The sequence below is a fragment of the Stegodyphus dumicola genome, chromosome 4, assembly GCF_044657685.1.
Source record: "Stegodyphus dumicola isolate Sdum_Otavi_A_Nest chromosome 4, ASM4465768v1".
NCBI lineage: Eukaryota > Metazoa > Arthropoda > Arachnida > Araneae > Eresidae > Stegodyphus > Stegodyphus dumicola.
Window position 1 is genome coordinate 164,843,953 of NC_140771.1, and position 21,482 is coordinate 164,865,434.

General features: G+C 32.2%; 1 protein-coding gene across 6 annotated transcripts in view; it reads left to right on the top strand.

The window, feature by feature from the left end:
* The window catches only part of LOC118200199 (TBC1 domain family member 2B-like), a 146,745-nt gene that overhangs the window by 36,992 nt on the left and 88,271 nt on the right, over positions 1 to 21,482 (top strand). For all 6 annotated transcript variants that reach the window (XM_035372135.2, XM_035372137.2, XM_035372136.2 and 3 more), the window contains 2 exons: positions 7,127 to 7,254; positions 12,077 to 12,211. In XM_035372135.2, the coding sequence (XP_035228026.1) occupies positions 7,127 to 7,254; positions 12,077 to 12,211 (263 nt within the window). The remainder of the gene's footprint in view (positions 1 to 7,126; positions 7,255 to 12,076; positions 12,212 to 21,482) is intronic.

Sequence of the window (21,482 nt, forward strand, 5' to 3'; positions counted from 1 at the left end):
TTTCTTGATGCAGAACATGTTCCTCCGTTGTTGCGCAGCTCCACATGGTACCAGCATGACGGGGCTCCTCTACATTACACAATTGACGTCTGCCGACACCTTGACATAACCTTTGGACAGTGGTGGATAGGTCATGATGGCCTGCTAGATTACCGGACTATCATGCATGGACTTCTTCTTCTGAGGGTCACATGAAGAGTTTGGTGTAAGAGATGCCCGTTCCTTCAGTTGAAGACCTTGTCGCTCAAATATCTATAGCTGCTGAAAGGATACATAACATACCAGGAATCTTCCAGAACGTAAGAATTCCGTGCACCGTCACTTTCAGGCCTGCTGGATAACTTCTAGTTGTACTTTCGAACACCTGTTATAGTATAACCTTTCAATAAATTGTTTTCTATGCCATTAATGTGTTCCAGTGTCTCTTCTTTTTCTTAGTTTCTTTGCACCATAGCTTGCAACTACGACATTTGCGACCTTTCATTCCTATGTGATTCTGAGTCGTCTCTCTGTACCCCGTACACACCCTGCAAGTTTATCGGTCTGGTAGCGACTCACCCTGTATGTATCAATAATTTGAAAGTGAGTGTTATGTTGCCATATATCTAGCTTTGTAACTTTGCTTTTATATTTTGGATGGTTCATGTAAGAAGTCATGGTTTAAAGTCAGAAGCTGGGTCTTCTTCGACTGCTATAAGAATTCCACTCGCAATTTGCTTAGATTTTGGTAAAATATATAAAGAATAATTCTTGGAGAAACATTTCAATTTCTCAGAAGTTTAATTGCTTCCATAATTATAAAACATCAGTTCATAACATTTCAAATTCTGCATAAGCTCAGTCCTCTTGGTATGAGAAAAACTACCAGTATCACACTACTGGAGAACTCTTAGAGAAGAACTATGTAAGCAACACACTGAGTTTGTATATCACTTAGTTGTATTTTTGCGTTTCCAGGGTGCACCGCTAGAAAGTGGATTCACTAGAAGGTGGTGCACGTGCCCTATCGCAACTTAGTGCAGTGTAATTAGATAATTATTGAAGGTTTCATGTAACATTTTGAAGGTTATTGTTGAAGATTCCATGTTCTATAAAGTGGTTTTGCTCTGGCATGTTGAACAAAATGTTGAATTTCAGATTTTAATTTTAATTCATAATGTATTTGTAAAAATACAGAAATTTGCAAAAATTTTTGGAGTATTCTAACTTAATTGACCAGTACCTCAAGGCAAGTTGAAATGACATCAAAAATTGCAAATTTTTGATTGCAATTTTTGATGTCATTTCAACTTATTGCAAAAAATTAAATATCTTGGTCTACTTTTATTACATGGAAATCAAACTTCTTACAATACTTTCTTAAATATAAGTATAAGAACCAGGAAACTGCATTAAAAGTTAGATTTTGTGATTTGACTAATTTTAAATTCTTTTTTTAAATTTGGCATTGCAAAAACATGAATATTTTTGTCATTTAAAACACTTTATGACCAACAACTATAAAAATAAAGGCTGGGGGAAAAGGAAGTGTATTATATAATGATTATCATCATAAATCATATAATGATTATCAAAAAATGACCAGTTTTTACATAATTGATTTTATAAATTTTTACATAATTGATTACATAAATGATTTTAGTGTATAAAAAATCCTCCCAAAGTTCAAATGGGGGGAAAACAACAAATTGAATCAACATCTAATCCTTTTGACTCATTATCGGTATTTTAATAAACATTTTTCTGAAAAGGAAAAGCAGTGTGCAATTAATAACTTTTGCAGCCTAATGCTATTTTTCACTTCTATGTACAAAGTTAAGAAAGTATTGAAATTGCGAAGAATTTCGGGTATTTTATTACAATGGAAATATCCATTTTGACCGTTTTGAGTCCATCTGCATGATTATTGAAGTCTTTATTGACAGACAGAATAAAGAACTCTTTTTCTTTCCAAAATGGATTGTGAAAGACTTCAAAGGGGATATTTTTGTGATTCTTGTACCTATGGATGTATTAATGTATATTGCATAACTCGAAAAAAATTAGCTGAAGAATGTTGAAATTTTGTGTACGGGACTGCTATAACATCTCGCTATGCACCTTTCTTTTTTATTGCAATTGGCAATACCAAACATACATATATGTACAGTCAAAAGTCGTTAATTCGGACACCCATAATCCGGAATGATCTATAATCCGGACCTCAAAGCTACAAACTTTCTGCGCATGCGTCGCGTTGACGCATGTGCGTAAGACTTTTACGGCTGCGGATAGGCGTGTGCGCAAATTACGTTTACGAATGCGCATTTAATGTATAATGGACGGTATAAGCTAAAAATTATCTAATTCAGTTAATGTTGCAGATTGCGCTGTTCCTTAATCTTCTAATTGGATCCTGCTTATTATTTTTTGCAGACTGTTAGAGCAATTTTATAAAAGTAAGCTTGAATTTTCGATTATGTCAAAAAGAATTTCCGATTCTGGAGCTATCAAAGGATCTACAAAGCGAAAGCATGTTCCGATGTCCATCAAACAAAAAGTGGAATTGCTGCAAAAAATGGATAAAGGCATATCCTTTGTTTATCTAAACTTTAACGTTTGTTTATCTAAACTTTGTTTATCTTTAACACCGTGGCGAGCAATGAATTGGAAGTTGATCTGTCAGCACTATCCTTATCTTCAGAGCAGATGTTTTTATTTTATTTGGCTTATAATTCCTTTCTAAATGTATTATTTCATCTCGATGTACTCCGTCTTTGTTGTGATTTAAATCAAATTCCTCGTCATTATAATTCGCTTCCGATCAAGAAGAAAGTGATACAGAGGTTATTGAAAACGAAAAAATTTCGATTGACAAATTAGTCGGTATTCTCGACACAGCAATTATAGGACTTTAACAGCGGAATTTTGTAAATGAACAAGAAATTATGTCTGTTTATAGAATTAAAGAGAATGTATTATCACATAAAAAACGAAACAACTTACATTGAAAGAAATGTTTAATAAAGTAAACAAATAAATATTAAGCTTTTTTTTTTTTTTTTGTAAATTTTGGTACTCTTTAGATCATAATTGTTCTTTATTTCATAAATTACGGTTTCATATTTTTAATTTTATAATTTCTGCATGCCATCTTACCAGATTTCAACTGATGATCTATAATTCGGAATCGCTGAAGTCCCGACGAGTCCGGATTAACGACTTTTGACTGTATATGAACTTCATTTCCCAGCCTTTATTTTTAGAGTCATGGGTCGTAAAGTGTTTTAAATGACAAAAATATTCATGTTTTGATTATGCCAAATTTTAAAAACGAATTTAAAATTAGTCAAATAACAAAATCTAACTTTTACTGCAGTTTCCTGGTTTTTATACTTATATTTAGGAAAGTTTTATACTCATTATAAAAAAGTTATAAAGTGTAAGAAGTTTGACTTCCATGTGACAAAAGTTGACCAAGATATTTAATTTTAAAATTTGCAATTTTTGATATAATTTCAACTTACCTTGAGGGATTGGTTAATTAAGTTAGAATACTCTGAGGAAGTAAGTTTAAATGAAGTGAAGCAAAAAATGTGTATAATTTAAAAGGCCATACAAGGAAGTTGTGGTACCCACATCAGATTTTTAGTGTTTGTTTTCAGCCTAATTTTAAGTTTCATATTTGGTTGTCATGTTCTGTTTTTTACCTCCCGCCGGTCTATAGAAATAGAGATACTGTTTTCGGTCCAAGAATTTGATAGTGAGTTTTCAGTAAATAAGCACAAGTTAAGGTGTCCACAACAAAATTTTACTATTTTTACAGTAATGTCAATCTGTTTGTAAATATGTGTGAGATGATTTTTTCATCCACATTAACTTGCATGAAACTCGAAAAAATTTCTATTTCCTGTATTTAAGCTTTATATATTTATATAAAGAGTTGATTAGATTTTGGTTAAAACTAGACAACTGGAAATGGTATTTAAGGAAACCCATAACAGTCCTTAATGAACAACTTGAAGTGATAATTTATTTGTAAGTAATGGAAAAGTTATATTAAAATATAGTCCAAAACTTTTATAACAGATTTTCATAAAAATGTATTATGAGATAATCTAAAGCTTTTCAAATTTAGTATTTAAAGTAATTATGTGATTTAAAGCAACATATTACATTTATAAGCATTAAGTACATTCTCAAAATTATGTAATAAACATAAACACATCATGAAGGCAAGCTTTCGTTATGAAGCAATTAAATACATTAGCCTTAATCCTCGATTTTGTATTCATTTCACCTTTGTGTCGAATCACTCAAATAAAAGGTGCTGTCACCAAACAATATGGCTATATATTATGTATTATGTTTAAAGAAATAATATAGCTAATCTAAATAACATAGTGGCTATGAAAAGAAATATATGGTAACACTTAACACTATTGAGAATTCTAAAGATAGCTGCTTTTAAAGATTTTGTGATTGTTAAGTCATTGATTTGCGAATTCATAAGACTACATGACCAGGAGATATACTATGACTGATGCAGTATTTTCAAATCAAAGCAGGTAAATGGATGTATACATGAGAACATATAGTTATCATTGTCCATTGCATTGGAGAATAGAATAATAAAATTGAGTAATGCTTATTATTAACACTGAGCTGTAAAGGGTTTAAACAAATTAGATTTTATCAACAAGCAAGCAACTGAATGTGATAGTTTATTTAAAACATATTACTATACAGTACAAGTCTGTAATCCGAACTCATCGGGACTTCGGCGATTCCGGATTAGAGGTTTTTCTGGATTATACATCATCAATTTAAATCTGGTTAGATGGCATGCAGAAGTTATACAATTAAAAATATGAAACCGTAATTTATGAAATAAAGAGCAATTATGATCTAAAGGGTATCAAAATATACAAAAAAAAAAAAAGCTTAATATTTATTTGTTTACTTTATTAAACATTTCTTTCAATGTAAGTTGTTTAAGTTGCTTCGTTTTATGTGATAATACTTTCTCTTTAATTCTATAAACAGGCATAATTTCTTGTTCAGTTACTGTTCAGAAAGTTCAGAAAGTTCCACTGTTCAAGTCCTGTAATTGCTGTGTCGAGAATACTGACTAACTTGCGAGTCGAAATTTTTTCATTTTCAGTAACCTCTCTGTCACTTTCTTCACTATTAGAAGTGGCATGGCAGCTCCAGAATTGGAAACTCTTTTTGACATAATCGAAAGTTCTAGCTTAATTTTTATAAAATTGCTCTAACAATCTTCAAAAAATAATAAACCAGTTCCAGTTTTATGATTAAGGAACAGCGCAATCTGCAACATTAACTGAAATGCTTCAGAATCAGTAAAGATAATTTTAGTCTAACTTATACCATCCGTTATACATTAAAATGCGCAGGCGTAAATGCATTATGCGCATGCGTAAAGAATACAAAAAAAAAAAAAGTTTGTGAGTTTGATGTCTGGACGATAGATCATTCCAGATAATGGACGTCCGGATTATGGACTTTGTACTGTACCACCAATTCCATTGGCAGGAGGTGATGTACTGGCCACAACAGATTTTCGTATTCTAAATTGATAAGATAATGTATTATTGTTATTATTTCCCAGTAAAAATGAATTCACATATACTGCTCTGTATCTTTTCTGTGTTAATAAAATTTATTCTCATATTTTACTAGCCTGTCATAGGACCATAGTACTACAGTGGTGGCCGAAATTGTGGACACTTCTGGAAATTTTTATGTTTTTGAACTTTGTACGCTTATAGAAAATGTTATGTTTCGCAAAATGCAAACTTGTATATATCATTTTAAAGAAAATTTATTACTGAATTCAATACAAAACACAAAATTCAATTATTTGTAATACAAAAAAAGTTTTATGTACTTTAATATAAATAAAAAAACACAGTTATGAAGTGGTTTGTAATGTTTTTCCTGGCCAATCACTGTTCTTGTTCTGAGAACCAATCAAATGTTAGTAACTGCCAGTAGAAGCTGACATCATGTTTACACTTGAAACAATTCATTATTTTGCTTTGTTCTGTGGAAAAAGGACCTGTTTCTTATACACTGCAATTACGAGTAGGAATTTTTGTAAAAATTTTTAATATTTAGTCAAGAAGCAATGACATCAAATAAAAGAGTAGATTGGGATCCTGACTGCATTCAAGCAACTGTGAAGAACTCAGTTAGTGTTATGATTTGGTCATGCATGTCAGCAGATGGTATTTTTCGCCTTCATGTCATCGATGGGACACTGAATGCCAGAAAATACATTGACGCTATTCTAGAACCAAAACTTCTACCTTCCATCATAGATCTCTTTCCCAACAATGCTTCATTTATTTTTCAGCAGGATTCTGCTCCTTGCCACACGGCCAAAATATCGAAAGAGTGGTTTCGTACAAGGAGCATTAAATTGTTGTCATGGCCAGGAAACAGTCCTGACCTCAATCCTACCGAAAATTTGTCGCACCGTTTGAAAACTCTTGTCCGAATGAGGCGCCCATCAAATAAAAGGGAACTATTTGAGGCTATAATTGTTTCCTGGCATCATGTAATAACGAAAGAAGAGCTTAAAACTCTTGTCAGCTGAATGAAAAGTCGATGTGAAGCTGTAATCAAAAATAAAGGGTACCCTACTAAGTACTGATAACTCCCTGCAATCATCACTATCTAATGTATCTCGATAACTATTATCGTTTAACTTTTTTTGTATTGCAAATAATTGAATTTTGTGTTTTATACTGAATTCAGTAATAAATTCAGTAATAATTCCAATTAAAATGATATATACAAGTTTGCATTTTGTGAAACGTAATGTTTTCTATAAGCATATAAAGTTCAAAAACATAAAAATTTCCAAAAGTGTCCACAATTTTGGCCACCACTGTAAAGTGTTGCTGTAATTTGTGTTGATGTTAAGTATTAGCATTAAGTGTTGCCATGCTTTGTGACCTTTATGCTAGTCCTTAATGTGTCTACAAAATTTTTTACTGATTTTTTTAAATCAATGCAGACATTTAAAATTATTAATAGCAAGGACATATACATTAAATCCATAATTTTTAGAATCTGTTTCTTTATTATTATCATTCTCCCTATAATGTCTCTTATTCAGTTGAAAACTGAGGTCACCAGTCTCACAGATGAAGTGTCAAATCTTCAGATTGAAGTTACAGCTGGTCGTGAAGTTATTACTCTTCTGCAGCAGCAGCTGGATATTACATCAAAAGAAAAAGAGACTTTGTAAGTTAAAACCTTTAAAAACATAAATTCTTTGAGTGCTGGGCAAAGAGAATCTTACAAATAATTGGAAAAAAATGCTGGAATTCTAAAAATTTGTCATACCATAATTGTTGCATGTTTAGTAGATCCTTATGTATTTGGACTAACTGAGATAGTAATCTGTGTGAAAGCACATTGTACCATAACCTCATTGAAAATTACCAAAAAACGAAACTACTTGAATTGTCTCTTTTCTTCTAAGCTTAAATACGTAATTCTCTTAATCCAAGTAAGATATTTTTATCATTATTCTATTTCATTAACAGCAAACATTTTTATTTTGATAAAGCAAAATGAAAAACAATCAATAATCAAGGTGTTTTCCTTATTTGCCTAGGTATATTAACCTAAAATAAAACAATAAAATTAGCTTTTATTTATACAGACCCTAAAACTAAATTCACGAGCTTCTTTCTCTCGCTTTTTAATTTAACTGTACCAAATTAAATAAAGCATTTAACTTTTATTTTTATGATATTAATTGTGTATTTATATTGTCTAAGTTTAAATTAATTAACTTCTTAAAACAATATGTACTGTAACATATTGTCCTTTTATGCACTTTCTTACTCCTTTTATACACTTTTGTATACAGTCTTAGCCCCTTCTGAGTACTTTTATGCACAGTATTTTTCCAGAAAGTTTGGAAACTGCTAAAATAACTATAAAATTGGAAACTGCTAAAATAACTATAAAAATATTGCACTCCCACTAAATATTTGTTTTGATATCTTCAAAGTAATCCTATCTGAGACTTAGTAGCATATAGGGAAAGTCATTTCAAGGGTGCTGCATTGCTCAATTATCTTGGTTAGATTTCTACAACTTCTCAGTGCCAACTCTCTTTCACTACTCCTTTGAACTGCAGAAAGGGGAATGTATCATGCAGAAGCATATTGGAAAAGTATGGAAGGTGTGAAAGATCTCCAGTTTTAAGTTTTGTCATAATTTCATGAACATGTAAAGTGGCTTGTGGATGTGCATTGTCTTGCAAGAGAAACCATTATTCTAAAGCTCATAGGTTCATAGGATGGTGTTCTCATCAACAATAGATTAGGCTTATGTCGTCTTTTTATTAAAATTGGCTTCTGGGAATACTGCAGTACGTTTAGATAAAGAATGTGATTTCTCACCTTAAGCTGCATACGTGCAACAAGTAGTGCTTTGGGTGTCAAAATTTTTTTTTTTTTTTTTTTTATTCTGGTATATTAGAACCTAATCTAACATAGCTTACACAGTCCATGGTCAAATTCATAATATCATGTTTCATCCTTGGCACTGATGTGCCTCATAAAAGATGAATTACTGCTAATAATGTTCCAACAGCTGTGCAGCCTTTGATGCTCAGTGTTCTTTCTGCTCTGTTGTAAATAAATTTAGGAGTTCAGTTTCCTTTTCCCCAAATCATGTTATGTTGATAACACCTAACATGCATGCTGTGCTATAGCAGTCCATATGTAGACTGTTCTTTAAATGCTTCATGTTATCATCTGCATGGGTTTCTTGTAAAGCTTATCCTCTGCCTTACTAGCAACTTATTCTTATGCTTGGAGCAAAGCTTATCATGTGTCATTTCACTGCCACTCACAAAACTGTAATATCACTCGAGCATTTGTACTGTTGATGGGAAACTGCTCGTCATATTTCTGCTGGAAAAGGTTTAGTGTTTTTATACCCATCTTTCCTGACTTCACAAAGAATTTTGTATTCACTATTGTTTGATTCTCACATCCATGCTGTACCATTTTTACTTCATTTTTGTCTCCTATAGTTGATTACTGGTTACTTTGTTCCTCAAAGGTTTGTGCAAAGTATAAGAATCCTTGGTTTGCAACCATATTTGGATTTCTTTTGTTTTCACATGACCAAAGCACAATGCAAAGCAGCAATACTTCAAAAGTCTCAGGCACCTGTGGATCTTGATATGTCTGAGGCAGAATTGCATCCATTTCAACAGATATTATGATGTACACTAATATTCATTTACATAGGCAAATGTATATATATTTAAATGTCACATTTCAAATTAAAAATTATGTGCCAATTAAGATGATTTAAATAAAGTAATCAAAATTCTTTCAAAGTGAAACAAAGTAAATTAATAATGTTTCTAATTTAATTAATCATTATTGTATAATCTGAAATTTTATTTTGAAATTTTTTAAGAATTCACAGTCACACAGACATAATTCAGAAATGTAGCTCTGTTGAAAATTGTTCACCGGCGCTTTGAAAAAGACCAAGGAATTTTAAACAGTTATATATTTTATATAAATTTATTAGGTTGTATTAATTTTATTGTGTTGTTTTTGTTTTTATCATGATTTGAGTATTTTCTAAAGTTGCCCCCATTCATGATTTAATTATTATATCTTAACTAATTTTGGTGCATACTGCATGACTTTAATTATATACATCATCTTAATTTATATTTCTTGAGAATCAAATTAAAAGATACAAACTTTTTAAATTCAACCTGAAAAAATTTTAACAAAATTTTTAACAAAATTTTTTCAGTATTTAGAAGGAAGATTTTTTCACTCTAGATTGCAGTACAGTAATTAAATACATATATTATTGGCCAGTTAAAATTCATTGAGGATTTCCAGATCATAAAGTTAGTCAGAGGTCCTTTTCCATTTCTGGTGTTTTAATCTTAAGAATATATGGTTAATACTGGATAAACTAAGCTGTATCCAGATTTCAATTTGGTGTCTTTTATGGTAGAAAAAAAATGTCTTATTAATAAAACTTGTTTAATCAGTTATAGCAAAACATACATTGGCTATTTGTATAAGGAAAGAGATACCTTTGAAAGAGACTTTGAAAAACTAGCTTATTTTTGCTTTATGCATTGAGGAAATTACAGGTAACCAGTTTTCTGAGATTTGAACCTGAATTGAAATCTGAATGTTCAGCAGTCTTATCTGTTTAATCACTAATAAGCTTTTCTTACTAATAAATTACTGCCATATGAAAAAATATTATTTTAGACCATTTTCTTAGAATTGGGTACTGTTCTTGTAATGTTAATTTCCACAAATTTGATCCGGTTGCTATTATTGTTTTACCACATAGTGTAAGTGTGTGTGAATGAATTGATAAAAATTTCTTTTGTTATTGAAATATTTCAAAATCACAAAATCAAAGGCTAAGTTTTAAAATCATCTATTTACTATGATCATTAAATTTTACATACTTTTTTTTTTTTAAACTAACTAAAAATGGTGAAGGAGATTGTAACAAAGTAATCTTTTGTGTAGCTGCTAACTATAAACCTGGTTAAGATAATGATTCTTGTTGAGAGTAGCTGTTTAAGTATTACTTTTCATAAATCATGCTAAATATGCAACATCATTTAAGATGATAGTGATTTTTACTTAAAGTCTCCAAAAGCTCATATACAGCTGTACGAATTTACTATGATTTTTAGCTGAGTGTTGTCAGACTTACAGGAGTTTATTGACATCACAGCAATGCATGATCCAATTGCATTGCATTCTTACAAAATATCTTCATTAAATATTGTAATAAAGTGATGACTCAATTTTGGAGCATTCAATTCAGATTTCAAGATGTAGGATTGATAGCTGTAACCAAAGTATTTCTTTATTCAAAGGCTCTTTAAATTCAATAATTAATGGATGCATCTAACCTCAGTGCTCTTTTGTTTTGCCTCAAACAATAATTTTATGTGCCTCTATAGTATAAATTTTGAGAACATTTCCATGAGGTGATTCTTTATTAATCCTAGAACAAACAGAAATTTTTTAGCAACCTTGTAATTCTTTTATTGAGCTAGATTGAAAATGTGTGAAATATTAACACCTTTTGTCTCTACACAGGAAATTTTCTTTTGTGGATATCCTCAAATGTATTAGGGAAAGTTGCTGTTGTAGTAATTCAGACTTCTGTATTAATGGAGGAGGGAATAATGTATGAACAGTAATAAATAGGTTAGTAGGTTGTTTAAAGCCCATTGGCTACCATTTAGTGATTAACTATGTAGATTACTGTTATGTAGAACTTAATTAAACAAAATTTAGCTGACCTGATGCTTTCATAGAAAAAGCAGTTTCCTGCATATTTGATCGATTTTTCTGTTTGTTTTAGTCAAATGAAGGGTTTTGTTTATTTCATATATGTATCTGTAATGCCACATTTACTTAAAAGCAAGAACCCTTTTTTTGTGTGTGCGCTGTATTTTTTGTTTTAAAATTTAGTAGGTTCTCATAATCAGGTATGTTAACAAATGAAGTTGCAGAATGAGATGTAGGAGTTAAATTATATTCTACGGAATAAAATTATTATATTATACAGAATAATTATGATGTTTAAGTACTAAGTAAATCACACAGGTAATTAATTACCATATACCTAAAATGCATAAATACTGCCAAATGTAATAGTCATGTTTAGTTCTGCAGTTTCAGTTTAGGGCTGCATTTGCTACACTCTAACTTATATATCATTAGTTTTTCTTAATTTTTCTCTCCTTACCATAATAAAATATTATATTAAATTAAATAGCTTGCCTTTCATTCTAATCAGAACCACTTTTTTTTTAATTAAATATTCATGCCTTTTTTTTTTTTTTTTTTTTTTTTTTTGTTTCTCAAAATACGTCTTAAAATGTTAGGGGATGTCTTTTTTAAAAGTAAATACTAGAAGTTTTTAAAACTTATAAAAAGCATAAAAGTTGCTGAAAAAGATGCATGCTTTTATTTGATAACACACAATTTCATGGAATAGTTAATTTTATAAATTTTTCTTTTTGATGTAGGATGCAAATGTATCAGCTGAATGATGCAAAAGAATATTTGAAAATGCTGAATGAGAAAGATGAACAAATTATTAAACATGTTCATGACACCCAAAAGCTAAAAGAGGAACTGGAAAAACTTCAACAACATGTTGTGTAAGTGTTTATTCTTTATCATCATTATAAAAAGTTGAAATACAACTGTTATAATTGTTCCTGACAGCCAGGTAAATATGACTAGTTGTTTATTAATACCTTAAAATTAAAAAAACAATTGAAAAAACTTTAACAGCATATTTTCCCCTCTATTCCCTATTTCTTTAACCCCTGTATTTTCTTTAATAAAAAAATGAAATAAAATAAGAGTTAAATTGATTATTTTATTTTACAGTTGATTCTCAAATGATAAAATAATTAAAGTAGCAACATACTGCATGGTTGTAAATTTCACATGTAATTTATACCTTGCAAAATACATAACCATTAATAGCCTACTGTTGACTAGAAATCTTGCAAAGAACATGATTAATTATATAGCATATATTTTTTCTCCATGTATTCTTACTGTAAAAAAAGAGGGGAATAAGAATTCTTTAAAGAGAAAACAACAAGGAAAAGAACACACATCCATAGCACTGTACCATGTTCATTGAAAAGTTTAGTCAGTGTTGGAGGGTGAGAAAGAGGTATGTCTGTGCCTTTTCTCGGAAGTACAAATAAGTCGCTAATAATACTTTAAAATTTCAGCCAATTTTCTGTGGGATACTTGTGAAGCTAATTCTAGTAGTAATATGACATACCATCACGAAATTTAGTGCGCATATACTTTACTTATAAATGCTGCTAAATAAATATAACACTAATTTATTTTAAAATGTCTTTAAATAGACTTCTTTCTACCTTTAGCTGCAAAATGTCTGCCGAAAAGACATTTTTAAATCCTGATTGGGCGATTCTAATCTCAATGCTCAGCAGAGAAAACAAGTCCTATTTATTAGTTGTAAAAATAAGGCTTTGGGGATTATGTACTATATATAAAGTCATATACAACTGGTACATTTTTGCGTTTTCAAATAGTACCAAAATTAATTTACCCTCAGCACAGCCAATGCTCACTACGCGGATAGCTTGGAATTTTCTTGAAACACACTTGGAAAAGTCAGGAAATTTCATTTTCATGTTAGAGTAGCAACCCTGTCAAAGTATTGTCCATCACTAGCCACTACCTTTTTTCATCTTTCTAGCAGCTTATCCATACAATGTTGGAAGAATGTTTTATCTTTTGAAGCTATCCAGAAAACAACCCAATTTTTGCTATCTTCATGTGATATGAAGTGCTTCTCAGACAGGCCATACATCATCAATCGAAACATGCAGTAATCAGAAGGAGAAATATCTGGTGAATACATTGGGAAGGGGAAAACTTCTCATTCAAGTATCTCCGCATAGGTTTTGACTGGCACCGCAACATGTGGATGAGCGTTATCATGCTAGAGAATAATTATGTAATGTCTGGAGTAGTAGTGGATGCATTTTTATTTGAATGCTCGAATCAGTCTTATCAGTTGTATTCAGTGGAGAGCCCCAGTAATGGTTTATGGTTTCATTCGGTTTGAGCTACTCATAATACATGACACCAAGTAAATCCCACCACATACATAACGTTTTTTACTTCCTTGTATGAAGTAAAAAGGAAGTATTTTAATCGCGAAAATTTTCAGGCATATTTCAACGAAACTCATTTTGACTGCTATCGAATGCAGTTTAATGATGTTTTTGCATGACATCTGTACGTAAAGATAGAATAAAAAAAAAAAAAGAGTCTTTTCCCCCAAAAAATTATAAAACTGGTTTAAAATGAATGCTAAAGAGAAATTTTCATGGCATCTGTACGTGCGTACGTATGTTGCATAGCTAAAAAATGAGTAGCCTCAGAATGTTGAAATTTTATATATAGGACTGCTATAACATATAGATGTGCACATCGTATTTTGGTTGCAATCGTCTGCACCAAGCACATATAAATATATGTACAGTCAAAAGTCTTTAATCCGGACGTCCATAATCCGGAATGATCTATAATCCGGACATCAAAGCTACAAATATTCTGCGCATGCGTAAACGCAAAATGCATTTAAGCATGCGCACAATACATTTACACATGTGCATATGTGTTTAAGTGTGCACATAGTACGTTTACGCATGCGTGTTTAATGTATAACGGACGGTATAAGATAAGCTAAAATTATCTAATTATCTATTTCAGTTAATGTTGCAAATTGCGTTGTTCCTTAATTTTGTAATTGGATCCGGCTTATTATTTTTTTCAGACTGTTAGAGCAATTTTATAAAAGTAAGCTTGAACTTTCGATTATGTCAAAAAGAATTTCCGATTCTAGAGCTGCCAAAGGATCTACAAAGCGAAAGCATATTTCGATGTCCATCAAACAAAAAGTGGAATAGCTGCAAAAAATGGATTAAGGCATATCCCTTGTTTCGCTAACAGTTCCTAAATCTATTTTTAAATTTCACACTGCTCTTCGGGGGGGGGGGGACGTCACAACACGCAATGAACTGGAAGTTGATCTGTCAGCTCTATCCTTATCTTCAGGGCAGATGTTTTTATTTTATTCGGCTTATAATTCCTTACTAAATGTAGTATTTCATCTCGATGTACTCGTCTTTGATATGATTTAAATCAAATTCCTCCCCATTATAAATATCAGGAATACACATCAAATAGTTTTCTGGTTGCAATTTTCTAATTTTGACTATGCGTAATGTATGCTTTACGCATGCGCACGTTAAAAGAAATCTTTAATAAAGTAAAAAAATAAATATTAAGCTTTTTTTTGTAAATTTTGATACCCTTTAAATCATAATTGCTCTTTATTTCATAAATTACGGTTTCATATTTTTAATTTTATAATTTCTGCATGCCATCTTACCAGATTTAAACTTGTGGTCTAATCTGGAGAAACTGATAATCCGGAATCGCCGAAGTCTCGATGAGTTAGGATTAAAGACGTTTGACTGTATATATATATCCACTTTGTTAACCGGCTCAGTGATCTCAGTTTCTTTACTCTTATATGTTTGTAAGTTGTACATTTTTTGCTTTACAAATGATTGAATTATGTTGTTCTTATCTTCCAGTTAAGGTTTTTATGCCTTTAGTAAATCTGCATACAATATTTGTGGAGTTATCAACAATTTAAAAGTTGTTTAATTGCAGCTAAGACTAATGAATTTTGTGATGGCGGACATGTTTGTTTGCATTGCAAGCTTGGCAAAATAGTGGATTTGTTGCCAATCTAGAGAAACTAAGCTTTGCAACAACAAAGATAACGCCTTCTTTTATTATTGTGAATTAAAACATGGTTAATCCATTCGGGAATTTATTCAAGGAAATAAGTGTTTTAAAATTTACTTCATAATTTTTAATACTAAAGTTGGGGCAAAAGTCATGGCAACTATTATTTTCTTGTAGATATGTGAATGGATCACAAAATGTATATGTGTCGTGTGGAAGTTCTACAGGCATAGTGTGTATGCAGAACAACAGATGGCTCTGTGGTAGCGAGGGCTCTGAAATCACTCAGTTGGTGAATGTCGTGCAAGATGGAAGTAACCCGTGTTGAGCAGCTTGTTTACATCAAAATAGCCGTTCTCCGAGGGAGAAATGCAATGGAATGTCACAGTGAATTAGTAGAAGCCCTTGGGAATAATGCCCTACCAGTACAGTAGCATGGTGGGTAGGAAAGTTTTAGCAAGGACATGTGTCAACCAGTGATGAGCAATGTTCGGGACGACTGGTGAGTGTTCAGACTGACTTGGCACGTGCTGTTCATCGAGCACTTCATGTTTGAAGACAGATGATGGACATTACTGGAGTTAGAGAAGGCAAGTGGCACCGAGAAACGTACTATCCACAGGATATTGCATAATGAGCTACAGCTATGCAAAATCCCTTCATGGTGTAAACAAAATATGTGTAAATCTCTAATAAACCAGACTGGATCGCAGTTAAAGTAATAAACAGAGGAGCGTTCTTCCACACAACATTTATTCACGAACACCAAAGACGAACTGATACATATACATAATTGACATCACAGTTTCTTTTTACAAACAAGCACTACCGCCATCTATTGGCAATCTAAAGATATATAATCCTAAACTTAACACTCCCCCCCCATGCATCCGTAAACGGATGCATCAATTTTATTGAACTTCAAGATTATAAAGTCTTTCAATTGGTCTTCTAACAACACCCTTATCTAACTGAATCTCACAAGATCTAATTCTATCATCTCTTCCATGAAATAATTCCTTAATCCTACCTATCTTCCAGTTACAGCGTTTCACATTATCTTCTCATACAAGTACAACATCATTAATTTTAAACACGGGAGAATTCTTTGGAGGTTTTGAAAACATGACTGATCCTAATTCTAACAAATATTCTTTATAAAACCTTTTCAAAAAATGCTGTAATGTTAATTGCCTATGCTTCCATCTTTTAATCAACTGAGATCTTGTAGATTCTAGTTTAGATTCAGGTGATGGTAAAACAGTTAATCTAGATCCAGTTATAAAATGAGATGGTGAAAGAGGATCAGGTTCATTTGGTTCATTGTATACATAAGTTATAGGTCTAGAATTAATAACAGCTTCAACTTCAACTAAGACATTATACAGTTCTTCATAATATAAAGAAGCTTTACCTAAGATATGTTTTAAACAAGTTTTTACAGATCTTACCAAACGTTTCCAGAATCCACCCCACCAAGGAGCACCTTCTACAATAAATTTCCATTCAAACCCATTTTTACCAAGGAAATTTAGAACCTTTTCTTCTTTACATAATTTATACAAATATTTTAATTCACGATCAGCAGTCTTAAAGGTTTTAGCATTATCAGAATATATAACTCTACAAATACCTCTACGTGCAAAAAATCTACGTAAGGCTTGAATGAAACACTCTGCATTTAAATTTGATAACAATTCTAAATGGACTCCTCGAGTCACTTTACAGGTAAACAATGAAATATACACTTTTGTACCATCCTTTAAATACAAAGGGCCAGCGAAATCTATGCCACTTACCTCAAATGGTTGAGCTTTCTCCAGCCAGCGAAATCTATGCCACTTACCTCAAATGGTTGAGCTTTCTCCACTCGATCAGCAGAAAGAGGAGCCGATATCTCGTGTCCAGCTTTAGCATTATATTTTTTACAAAATCTACAATCATGTAACACAGATTTTACAAAACATCTGGCTTTTAAAATCCAAAATTTCCCTCTTACTTGCACTAAAGTTTCATTTACACCACTATGAAGTACCTTTTCATGACAATTCAAAATAATTAAACGAGAAAAATAATTATTTGGTAATATTATAGGCTGCATTTCATCGACATCTAATGATGATTTCACTAATCTACTTCCAACTCCTAAACAACCCTTTTCATCCATTACTGGATTTAACCCAAACAATTTGGAATTATGAGACAATGGTTTTTTACATTTAACATCATTCAACTCTTCAAAAAAATACTCATCTTGTGATAAGATAATCCAATAACACATAGCATTACATATTTCATTTTTGGTCACAGGACCAATCACTCTATTCTGTGACTTTAAATTATTAATGAATCTAAATACATATGACATGACTCTTAAAAGTTTACCTAAGTCACTAAAGTTTTCTATTTTTAACACAGGTTGTAAAGGTTGAACACTGCTAGTAACTTGAGTCACAACTCTTTCTTCAACACTATCTACTATGCTACAATGCTTGTTCACTTTAGGCCAATTTATTTCATCTTGATGAAGCCATGGAGGTCCATGCCACCACACTTGATCTACTATAAGATCACTCACTTTAACACCGCGTGTAATTTTATCGGCTGGATTATCTGAGCCAGGACAATGATGCCACATGCTCGGGGATGTTTTGTCTTGAATTTCAGACACTCGATTATGTACGAATGTTTTTCATCGCCGTGGTGAGTTCTTTATCCAATGAAGCACAATAAGAGAATCTGTCCATAAATGAATCTTAGCTTGAGTAAAATGCACACGGACTGTAGTTACAAGTCTTGCACCTAACAGTGCTGCCATGAGCTCGAGTCTTGGTAAAGGTAATTTTTTCAGGGGTGTCACTCTGCTCTTGGCTATCACTAAACTTGTTCCACAATATTTTAAGCTACGGAATTTCATGTACACTGCTGCTCCATAAGCACTTTGAGATGAATCACAAAAACAATGTAGTTCCATTGTTTCAGGCGTTTCATCAACATCACGAAAATACCACCGAGGTATCTGGATATTAGGTAGATCACATAGTTGCCTATACCATTTATTCCACTTGTCTTGCAATTCTGGTGGGATAATTTCATCCCAATCAACACCTTTCAGCCATAAATCCTGAAACAGAACTTTTGCTTGAATAACATATGGAGCAAGAAACCCAACAGGATCGTAGATTTTTGAAGCAGCTTTTAAAACACAGCGTTTTGTTTGGTCATTTGACTGGATGAAATGAATAACGTCTTGTGCATTAAAACAGAAGATATCCTTAATTGTATCCCATTGAAGTCCAAGAATCTTTGAGGGGGAATCACAGTCAGGCAATTTATAGTTAACGAAGTTGTCACTTGATTTATACTGTTTTTTTACAGTATCTGAATTAGAATTCCATTTGGTCATTGATGCCTTTTTCATTATATCATTGGCTTCATGATATATCTGTATAGCTTCCTCCTCCGTATCTGATCCACAAATAAAATCGTCAACATACATGAAGTTTTCTAACATTTCTACAGTTCTGGGATGGATGTTTTCAAATTTCTTTATATGATGCTTAATGCAAGCGCTCAGCAAAAATGGACTTGATTTTGCTCCAAAAATTACACGACACATCCGATAAACTTGAATTCTCGGATTGCTCAAACTTGAATTCTCATCAATCCACAAAAATCGCATTGAATACCGATCTTCAGGTGCAACAGAAATTTGTAAAAACGCTTTCTCAATATCTGGCGTAAATGCAATTCGATGAAGTCGAAAATTTATTAAAACTTTCAAAAGTTCAGGAAGAAGATTTGGTCCTTGTAGTAAATTATCATTTAGAGATGCATGATTTTTTTCCTTTGAAGAAGCATCATAAACAATGCGAAGTTTCGTAGAATTATGATCTTCACGGATGACAGTAGTAAGTTCGTCTCCCAGATGGAGTACCAAGATTGACCTTTTCTATGATTTCTTCCTTAAGCTGATAGTCAATCACTTCTTTATATTGCGCATAAAAGTTCAAGTTTGAGTTAAATTGTTTGATCAGATTTAAGAACCGTCTTTCAGCATTCTTAAAATTGTCTCTTAAAGTCACATTCTGATCTTTCCATGGAAGTCTAACTTCGTATCTATCACCCTTTTGTGTAATCGAGTTGTTAAATATTTGCAAGGCCATTTCATTTTGTTCTTCGTCAGAAATATTTTTTAATTCCTATAGATTCAATATTCCAAAACGATTCGACACTTTTTAGAAGTTTCTCTTCTACACTTACGTTTAAACACACATCATGGTTTTGAAAGTCTGATGAAGGAAATTTGCCTTGTATACACCACCCAAACAAGGTTTTCATAGCTACAGCATTTCTGTTTATCCTTTTTATTTCTTCGCTTGCTATTTTCCACATAATGTCTGCCCCGATTAAAACGGAAATATGATTCATTCCATCGGCGACGCCGCAGTCTGTCAAAGTGACGCCGAATGCTTGGAGTTTGGATTTGATTTCTACATCTGGTACTCGTATATCGGCATTTGTTATGACTGGTACTTTAATGACTTCAAGATTTATAGATTTTTCAGGGTCATTAATATTTCGGAGCGTAAGTTCAACTTTCTTTCGACGCCAATATTTCCCGTTCCTTTCACCGAAGGTATGCAGATTTAAAACAGTTTCTCCTTTCACTGGTAACTGTAATTTTCTTGATAAATCTTCTCGAATTGCAGAGATTTGGCTACCGCCGTCAAGAAGACATCTCACAATACAATTCTTATTTCTGACCTCAGCCACAGCATACACCGTTTGAAGCATGATATTAGATCCAGTTTTGGCAGAAGAATTTTGAACAATTTCCGCCGATGTTTCGGTTTCCTTATTTTTTGCACTGGAGACAGCTGATGCGGGATTCACACACACACTTTCATGATGTTTACCGCGGCACTTTTTGCAGGAAAACTGTTTGTTCTTACAGTTGATAGCTAAATGTTTACATCCAAAACACAGAAAACATTTTCCTGTACGTTTCAAAATGTTGCGTTTCTCATCAGCGTTCACCTCAGTACATTTATATTTCGTATGATCTTCTTTGTCACAAAATATACATTTGTATCCAATTGTTGATAAAGCTGAAGCAGTCGGAACTTTCGGTTTATAATTCGGATAAACTTTTGTGCGTTGTTCATTTTGACGAAAGTATGGTTTCTGATTCGTTTTCGCAGAGTTCATTAAACTTGCAGCTTCTCAACAGTTAACTTCCTTTTTTAAGAATTCGATAAGTTCCTTTATATCAAATCCTGCTTCCATATTTCGACTTCGATTAAATTCCAAATTTAATTCCTCTGGAAATTTCTGCAAAATGATAGGACAGAGAATATTTCCATAACTTCCAGAAGTAACGTTTAACGATTCTAAACTTCGAATGTTGACTTCGCATTCATCGTACAGCTTACGCAGTGCTTTAACATTTAAAATGTTTCCCACTGGTTCAAGGGATAATAATTTATTCATATGCGAGGTGATAACAACATCTTGTCTTCCAAAACGTTCTTTCAATATTTCTATTGCAGAATCATAATTCTGGTTACTTAAAGCGAAACCGGAAATGGCAGCTAAAGCATTACCTCCAAGTAAGGATTTTAGGTACGCAAATTTTTCAGTTTTTCTCAATCCACCATGATTATGAATTGTATTTTCGAATTGGTTCCAAAAGTCTAACCATTTACATGAATCTCCGTAATAAGTTCCGATTTGCAGACGTGGTAACTTCACTGTTTTCGTTTCAACTGGAAGTGCAACATTAGCCGTTTCGTTCTGATGAACTGTTCTAGAAGATTCCGAATTCTTCTTCAAAAATCGTTGCATTCTTCTTCTCCATATAACAGTTTTATCCTGGTATTCTTGACTTAAGGTAACTTCATTTTCAATCTCCTCCGAAGTTACTTTCGTTTCTATTTCTGAATCTAAACTTTTCAGTTCATTGATTTTCTCAATTAACTGTTCATATAAATCCTTGATTATCTCAATTTTCTCATTTAGTGGAATATTATTTGCTAAATTCGATTGGACTTTGGTTATCAGTTTCGTAGTTAATTGTCTAACAACTGATCGTTTCTTTTTCAAATGTTCAAG